General features: G+C 44.8%; 1 protein-coding gene across 2 annotated transcripts in view; it reads left to right on the forward strand.

Moving 5' to 3' along the window:
* Positions 1 to 8,918, forward strand: part of SNUPN (snurportin 1) — a 25,275-nt gene that overhangs the window by 3,103 nt on the left and 13,254 nt on the right. For both annotated transcript variants that reach the window (XM_019625466.1, XM_019625467.1), the window contains exons 2-3: positions 389 to 551; positions 3,010 to 3,157. In XM_019625466.1, the coding sequence (XP_019481011.1) occupies positions 394 to 551; positions 3,010 to 3,157 (306 nt within the window). In that variant the 5' untranslated portion in view covers positions 389 to 393. The remainder of the gene's footprint in view (positions 1 to 388; positions 552 to 3,009; positions 3,158 to 8,918) is intronic.

Here is an 8,918-nt window from a genome sequence, read left to right on the forward strand (position 1 = left end):
GACAGCAACTTGTCTGTTCCCCTTCCCCCAATTCCCCAGCACTGTTCCCATCCCCCCAATTCCCCAATAAAAATCTTAAAAAAAAAAAGTGATAGATGGCAAAGAGCAAAAGTTAGATTCAATCACAGGGTGAATTTTCTTAGTGACTAATGTCTTAAGTTTATACAATTAGCTATCAAAGTGATTGTTATTGAAATATCTATAGGAAATAATATAATGTTCATCTGTAACTCATTTGCTGTTTAACTTCCATTTTTCCCATGGAAACAGTTGTGATTTTGGATTAAGTGAGGTTTTTTAGGAACGTAGCCATTATGCTATGTCATAATTGCCTGTATACAGGAGGTAACATGAAATGAATGAACCATTTTCTTGTTTTCCTTTGTAGGGAAGATGGAAGAGCTGAGTCAAGCCCTGGCTAGTAGCTTCTCTGTATCTCAAGATCTGAATAGCACAGCTGCCCCACACCCCCGCCTGTCCCAGTACAAGTCCAAGTACAGTTCCTTGGAGCAGAGTGAGCGGCGCCGCCGGTTATTGGAACTTCAGAAATCGTAAGGGATGCTTTAACTCCTTGGCTTCTATCTCTAGGTTGGGCACTGTGAACCCTTCATGAGGCTTTAGGCTTGCCTCTAGAGAACCCACTTCAAAGTAAACACTTTGTAGGTTTATCGTCTTGCCCATGAGGCTGGAAGGGGTAAATCCTGAGAGAGATAGACATCCTTTATACCCAGAGCTTAGGAAAAGATGAGGAAGTAGGGAGTGGCTAAAGTTTGAAAGTAAAAGTTAAGTTATTTGGTTAAGTTTTCTTTCCCTCCTGGCAGCAGTACTGAGCTTTGCAATTTAGGGACTTGTGAAAGCCACGCCCAGACTTCCACTCCCCACATTCCCTGTGTGGCTTCTCCTGCACTCTGAATCCTGGCATTGGTGTGGTCTTCCTGTCTGACGCAGCCCAAATGTCTCTGTGGAGCCCTTGGGAGTTCCAGACAAATAATTCCACAGGAAACCTGAGGAAATGTCTTCCATACACATAATTCTCAGTGCCAAGATGGCACACAAGGAAAGAGAGCAGGATAGGAGTGTTTGAGGCTGGGCTACTCTGTAGTCAGGGCCTCTCCTTTTGTTCTCAGTGCAACATGGGCCTCTTCTGGGTAATAAATTAAGGAATTGAAAATTAGGAGGAACTATTAACAGCTGCACAGTTTCTGTACTGTCTGCATTTTGTCCAATGCTGCATCACTGGATGTATTTAGCAGAAATGGTTCCCTGTGGCCTCTGGGTTGCTTGCAGATTACAATTGCAGATCACTCCTAACCCCCTTTTTAAAAAATTATAATTTTGTATTTTGAATTTTGAACTATGAATACATACGATGAATGTATTACCTATTCCAAAATAATTGATGAAAAGTCTCCCTCCCAATTCTGTCCCCTAGCCATCCAGTTCCTCTCCCATATTATTAGTTTCTTGTGTATCCTTCCAAAGATATTCTATGCACATATGAGTGAGCAAGTTGTGGTTGCATGTATATATAAGCTTTTTTTTTTTAACAGAAGTAGCAGTGTAAAATATACTATTCTGCACATTTATTTAACAGTTTATTTTGTTTTTGCAGAAATTCTATATTGGTTCACAAAGTACCAAGTATTCTGTTCCATTGAATGGATAGTTCATGATATAATCTAACCAGTCTGCTGCTGATGGGCGTTTGGGTAGTTTCCTTCTCTTGTGCTTATAAACAATGCCCAGGAAATAACCACGGATGTGCACCCTTTTGCACATGAACAAGTACACCAGCTCTCCCTTATTCTTGAGATGAAAGACCATTCATTGTGCTTGCATATGCTCTCTGGTGTGCCCCTTCATGTGAGTGTGCAGGAACACGTGTGTGTATGTGAAAGAAGAATCCAGCTTAGTCGGTATCACTGCCTCAGTGGATGACCTTTGGCCTTAGCATTGGCCTTAGCATTGAGGAAGTCAAGCCTAGAAGGTTATGCGGTATCTACAAGTTACTTTGGAACAATTAGGTTCCAAAGGTTCTTTTTCCTCTCAATTTCCCAAACTTTCTACAATATGTAGTTTTTAAAAAAGAGGAAGATAGGGCCGGCCGAGTGGCGCGTTGTTTGAGAGTTGGCTTGGGACGCCAGCTCTGGGCAGCAGGACTCCGGTTCGGATCCCACATGAGGGCCAGTGACGCTGCGCCCTCTACAGCTAGGATGGTGAACAACAGCTCTACCTGGGGCTGGGCTGCCATGAGTCGCCGGTGATGGCATAGGTGGTAGTGGGGCTGGCCGGCAGCTGGTGTGCGCTTTCGTGAGCCGCTGTGAGCGGCCGTCCAATGGCTGGCGAGCGACTGCCTTCTGTGAAGAGCGCATTGATAGTACCAACATGGGCCAGTGGAGCTACGTCCTCCACGGCTGGATTGAGGAACAAAGGGGCAGCGGCTTGTTTGTTCCCCTTCGCTGTTTCCCTCCCCCAATTCCCCAATAAAATCTTAAAAAAAGGAAGATAATGATAAAAGGAAACAAATAAGTAAAAGATACTGAATCGTACGCTACATGGTCTTTTTTGAAAGTTAGACAGGAGCTGGAGAAAGGCTTTAAAATTCTCACTGCATCTCAGTGATTCCTCTCTTCATTCCTGGGGGCCTTTGCATTAGATGTCTGCCAGACAGAGAAGTATCAGCCCTTACCTGGGACAGAGGTGAAAGTCTCAGGTCGGGTGAATGGGAGTGGGGTCAGCTTTTCCAGCTGGAAAACCTTGAAATTTACTTAAAATATTTTACTTTGCCCATTCTTAGGAAACTGGGGAAGGCTGTGTTTAGAGTATTTAGGTTCTGTGAGGAGATGGTCACTAGTTTAAGCCTTACAGAGGAAATTCTGTTGTCTCTTATCGCATCGGAATCCCCAGTTGCTCCTGAATTTGGAGGCTTTGAATTGAATTAAATCTGCCACACTGTAAGCTGTCTTCCTATAAAACACAAAGGCCTGTCTATGTCTTTTCTTTCTCCAGCAAGCGACTGGATTATGTGAATCATGCCAGAAGACTGGCCGAAGATGACTGGACAGGGATGGAGAGTGAGGAAGGAGAAGAAAAGAAAGATGATGAAGAAATGGACATTGATACTAGCAAGAAGTTACCAAAACGCTATGCTAATCAAGTGAGTATTCCAGAGACGATTAGGCCCAGCTAGTCCCACTCCACTTACTTTATAGTCAAACCCCACTGCAATAAGTGTTGCCATAAAGAGAGGAGGAGGTGGCAGGACCAAGGAGTGAGAACTGCAAAGAAAGTGCTGATGTTCGGAAGTTTCTGGCTGAAGAGAAGAGCTGGATTACAGTGCCGTGTGCAGACTGGGGGTCGCTGGTGGAGACTGTGTCTAGTGGGTTTGGGAACCATTACGGCAGGCTGTAAGCAGGCTTCTGGCTTGCTGCACTAGGGACTCCATGCACTTATCACTTTAGTACTCATTGCATAGCTGTTCTGGATCGGGCCTCCTAGCCTAGCAGTGCCCCCATCCCACCCCCCAGACTGGTGGTTTTTCCCAAGTAGTGGATTAAGAATGTTAGTTTTGGATTTTCACAGTCACACGATGGAAGATAGGAAGTACATCTGCCCTTGAATAGAAGGAGCCTGCCCAGCCACCCTAGGCCAGCCGGTGGCCTCTGTGTAGCTGAGGGCATGAAACAACAGATCACTGTAAGCACCTTGACTAAGTGCCCTGTTGGTTCCAGAGAGCAGCGCCACAGGGGCAGCAGGCGTGGAGACTGGCCAGCGCTCTAGGCAGTCCAGGGATTCCCAAAGGCAGGATATCAGTCCTAGTGGGACTCACAACCAAGTGTGTTGTCATCCCAGAACCTTCTCCACCTTTAGAATATGGTCCTGTGTGCACACACTCCCCTCTTCCTTCTTTGCCCTAAACACAGCACAGATAGCATCCTCTATGACAGCATAATTCCGTTGTGTTTAGCATGTGTTGTTGAAGTCCCTGCTCTGTGTTAAACTAGGCTCTCTGTGGGGAAGAAACAGCCACTGTACTTCTAGACTGAGGGCAGAGTAAGGTTTTTGCTATAAACAAGGGAGATTAACTGCTAGTAGGGAAGGAAGCAGGGTTGTGAAATCAGGAAAAAGTTAATAAAAGGAGGCAGTTTTGAAGTGTGGGTAGGACATGGACAAGCAGAGGTGTGGGGCATCCCAGGGCATTCCGGGCAGAAGGAACAGGCTTAGCAAGAGCCCAGAGGTGGGAGAGGAGGATGTGGTGTGTTCAGGAGTGTGTACTGGGCAGTGAGGAAGCAGCAGCATAGGGCTGCATGAAGGGATACAGCAGAAATATGAGTGGAGTTAGACTGTTTTAGACTGTGGGGACTACTGGGGATTTTTGAGCCAGGGACTTCACGTGATGATAGCCACATCTGGGTGTAGAAGGGCCTGGAAGAGAGAGACTGTGGTAGGGAGCTTAGGTTTGCTAAAATGATGTGGTGATGGACAGTGAAGGTGGGAAGGAAATGAGGTCATGTGCCTGAGAAAGGTCGCCAGGTAGAACAGACAAAATTAAGCAGTGGGTTGGATAGAAGAGGCACTATGAGGAGGCACTAAAAATCCAGGCTCTTTGTTGACCTTGAGCAAGTTACTTAACCACTCTAAGTCTTGGGTTTCTTATCTGTAAAATGGGGGATAGTAATAGCACCTTTCTCATAGGATTGTTAGAAGGGTAAATGAGATATAGTGTACCCTAAACACCTAGCCCAGCACCCATAATGACACCCCACAAGCATTAGCTGCTACTATTTTTTTAAACAGTCATATTGAGATATAATTCACATACCATAAAATTCACACATTTTCAGTATACATTTCAGTAGTTTTTAGTATATTCATAGGGCTGTGCAACCATCACCACTGTCTAATTCCAGACCATTTTCATCATCCCATAAAGAAACTTCATACCCATTAGCAGTCAGTCCCCACGTCTCCTTTCCCCGAGCTCCTGGCGATCACTACTCTGCTTTCTGTCTCTATAGCTTTGCCTATTCTGGACATTTCATAGAAGAGGGATCATACAAGATATGTCCTGTTGTGTCTGGCTTCTTTCACTCAGCATAAGGTTTTCAAAATTCATCTGTTGTAATGTGTTCATTCATTTTTATTGCCAATAATATTCTGTATAGATAGACCACAATTGTTTATCCGTTCAGCAACTGGCTGTTTGGGTTGTTTCCACTTTTTCGCTATTATGAGTAATGCTGCTGTGAACATTTATTTACAAGTTTTTTTCATGGTCCTATGTTTTCATTTCTCTTGGGTATATGCCTGGTAGTGAAATTACTAGGTCATATGTGTGGTAACTCTGTGTTTAACCTTTTGAGGACTGCCAGACTGTTTTCCAAAGTGACTGCCCCATTTTACATTCTCACCAGCCATATATGAGAGTTCCAGTTTCTCCACATCTTTGTAAATGCTTGCTGTTGTCTGTCCTTTTAACTAGGGCCATCCTAGTGGGTGTGAAGTGGTGTCTCATGGTTCTGATTTGCATTTCCCTAATGACTAATGAAATCGAGCATCTTTTCATGTGCTTATTAGCCATTTGTGTATCGTCTTAGGAGAAATGTCTATTCAAATCCTTTGCCTCATTTTGCCTGCATTTTTTATCTTTCATTATTGAATTATAATAATACAATAATTATTGGGTACGTGATTTGCAGATATTTTCTCTCATGCTGTGTTGTCTTTTCACTTTTTTTTTAATTTGGGGAACAGTGTGCTTTTCCAGGACCCATCAGCTCCAAGTCAAGTAGTTATTTCAATATAGTTGTGGAGGGTGCATCTCAGTGGCCCATGTGGGGATCCAACTGGCAACCTTGGTGTTATGAGCACTGCACTTTAACTAACAGCTAAGCGGCTGCCCCTTCACTTTCTTTTTTTTTTTTTTTCAAAGATTTTTATTGGGAATTGGGGAAGGGGAACAGTGTTGGGGAATCGAGGAAGGGAAACAGACAGGTAGACAAATTGCTGTTTAGTTCTTCAGTCTAGTTGTGGAGTACGTTGCTTCACTGGTCCATGTTGGTATGATCATTGTCCTCTTCCCGGGTGAGGCAATCAGTCGCTGGTCATTGGTCGGCCGCTCACTGTGGCTCACAGCAGCTCACGCTGGCTGCCAGCCACTCATATAGTTCATGGCAGCCCACTGCAGCTTACGCCGTTGCCGGTGACTCACAGCAACCCAGCTCCAGGTTGAGCTGTTGTTCACCATCTTAGCTGTAGAGGGCGCAGCATCACTGGCCCTCACGTGGGATCTGAACCAGGGCCCTGCTGCTCAGAGCTGGCGTCCCAAGCCAACTCTTAACCAACTGAGCCACTTGGCTGGCCCCCTTCACTTTCTTGATGGTATCATTTGCAGCACAAAAGTTTTAAATTTTGTGTAGTTTAATTTATTTTTTGTTTTGTCACTTGTGCTTTTAGTGTTGTATTACTACCTTTCTTTGAGGGAATGTTGAGTTGTGCCTTGGGTTTAAAATTCAGTAGCACAGACAGTGGTGATGCAGTTACCAGGGCTACAGAATGCAGAAAGGGATGGGTAGGTGTTTCAGCATGGGAAGTACTTGGGCAACAGAAGGCAGTGAGTTCTGTTTTGGATATACTGAGTTTAAGGTACAGAGAAGATGAGCAGAGAAAGCGATACCAAGGGGCCTGCTGGAAATACACACCTGGAGGAAAGGAAAGAAACCTGGAGCTGAAAAAAGTTGAATTGGGAGGCATCGTCTTAGAAGTAACAAGTGAAGGCACAGAAGTAAATGAGATCCATCTCATGGGAGCAGCATCTAAGAGATAAGAAAAGGGAGACCTAAAACAGCCCCCTGAAGATGATCTACATATTGTTGGGGAGTGTGTGGAGGAATGTTTGGAGGAAAACACAATGGCACAGGGACCCGAGAACATGTGCCACGTGGGAGGATGTGACTGGCAGCATCACATGGGGAGGAAAGGGGAGGTGAGGGCAGAAAGACTTGGCAGCGCCTGAGGAGGTCACTGATGGCTTCAGCAACCTGTGGGCAGCAGATTTGGACTGGGCGTCAGTGGGATGGCAGGCAGCATCAAGGAATAGGAAGTAGCTTTTAAAAATGGAGAAGGTGCAGTCGCTTAACAGAAATGCAGAGTGATACAGCTTTTCATTTTTGTTTTGTTTTTGAAGATTAGGGGTTGAGTATTTTGTGGGCTGAGGGGGAGAGAGGAAGGATTCAGTGGGACGGATTAATTGATAGGCCAAAGTGTATATATGGGAGGGACTAGGAGTAATGAGCGAAGAGTTACATTTACACCCTAGCCCCCTCCTTTTTTTGTTGTTTTTTTTGTTGGAAACATGATATCTTAATGACATTGATAAGGCAGGCTGAGATGGTCTACATTTTTAGGTTGGGCAAACTCTTCTGGAACATTTGAGGGACAACTATACAAGTAACCAAAAAAACCCATAATCTTTGGAGTCCATTAAGATTCCTTTTTTTCTTTTCTGAGGCAGATTTCCTAACACCCTTCAGTACAGTACGTGTGTCACCATTTTGTGAAATGATGATCTAGCTCAGGGGTCAGCAAACTGCGGCTCGTGAGCCACATGCGGCTCTTTGGGTACGTTCCGTCTCAAAAATTTGCTGACCCCTGGAAGAGCCAATCCTGTCCCTCACAACAATTTAAAAATTATTCGAGGGGCCGACCAAGTGGCTCGTTGGTTAAGAGTTGGCTTGGGAGCGCGAGCTCTGAGCAGCAGGGCTGCCGGTTTGGATCCCACATGGGCCAGTGATGCTGCGCCCTGTACAGCTAAGATGGTGAGCAACAACTCGACCTAAAGCTGGGCTGTCGTGAGTTGCCCGCGACAGTGTAGGCTGCAGTGGGGCTGCAGTGGGGTGCCGTAAGCTACCGTGAGCAGCCGGCAGCCGGTGTGAGCTGCCATGAGCCGCCGTGAGTGGCCGTCCAATGGCCGGCGACAGATCTGTCTCAGCCTGGAAGAGCGCAATGATCACAATACCAACATGGGCCAGTGAAGCGACGTCCTCCACAACTAGACTGAGGAACAACAGGACAGCAACTTGTCTGTTCCCCTTCCTCTATTCCACAATGCTGTTTCCTCCCCCAATTCTCCAATAAAATCTTTAAAAAAAAAAAATTATTCGAGAGTCATAAATATATTTTTACATAATCACCATTATGTGAATAATATCCTTTAACAATTTTATAAATGAAAGTATGATAGTTTTATTTTCATTTTCAATTTTACTTCAGAGCCACAGTTCACGAGCCACAGTTTGCTGACCCATGGCGGCTCTTCCATCTGAAAAGTTTGCTGAGTGCTGATCTAGTTTAAGAGCATCCCAAGGTCAGGGTTTTTATTCATCTCTGAGGAATAGCCCCTGGAACATAATAGTTATGATAATGGTAGGTTGGTGGACAAAGTAAGGAAAGGGAGAGGGCTCCATCACCCGGATACAGGAGGTAAGGTGTAAGAATGGGTATGCATGCATGTAGTGAAGGTGTGAAGTTGAAGTTCACAGTGAGTGGACTTTCTCCTGTCAGTTGAGCAGCAGACATGTTGACTGCTGAGAGCAAGTGTGGTGGAAGTCAGCCTTTTCTGCCCTCATTCTATTAACTGTATTTTCATTATAGATATAGGATGTGAGTTCTTTGTCATTGTGAACAGTAGAACAGCACGCCCTTATTAATTTTTTTAAAATATTTTTTTATTTAAAGATTTTATTGGGGAATTGGAGGTGGGGAATTGGGGAAAGGGAACAGCCAAATTGTTGTCCTTCAATCTTTTTTTTTTTTTTTTTAAATTGGGGAATTGGGGGATGGGAACAGTGCTGGGGAATTGGGGGAAGGGGAACAGACAAGTTGCTGTCATTTTGTTCTTCAATCTAGTTGTGGAGGAT

The sequence above is a fragment of the Hipposideros armiger genome, unplaced genomic scaffold (assembly GCF_001890085.2).
Source record: "Hipposideros armiger isolate ML-2016 unplaced genomic scaffold, ASM189008v1 scaffold_628, whole genome shotgun sequence".
Taxonomy (NCBI): Eukaryota; Metazoa; Chordata; class Mammalia; order Chiroptera; family Hipposideridae; genus Hipposideros; species Hipposideros armiger.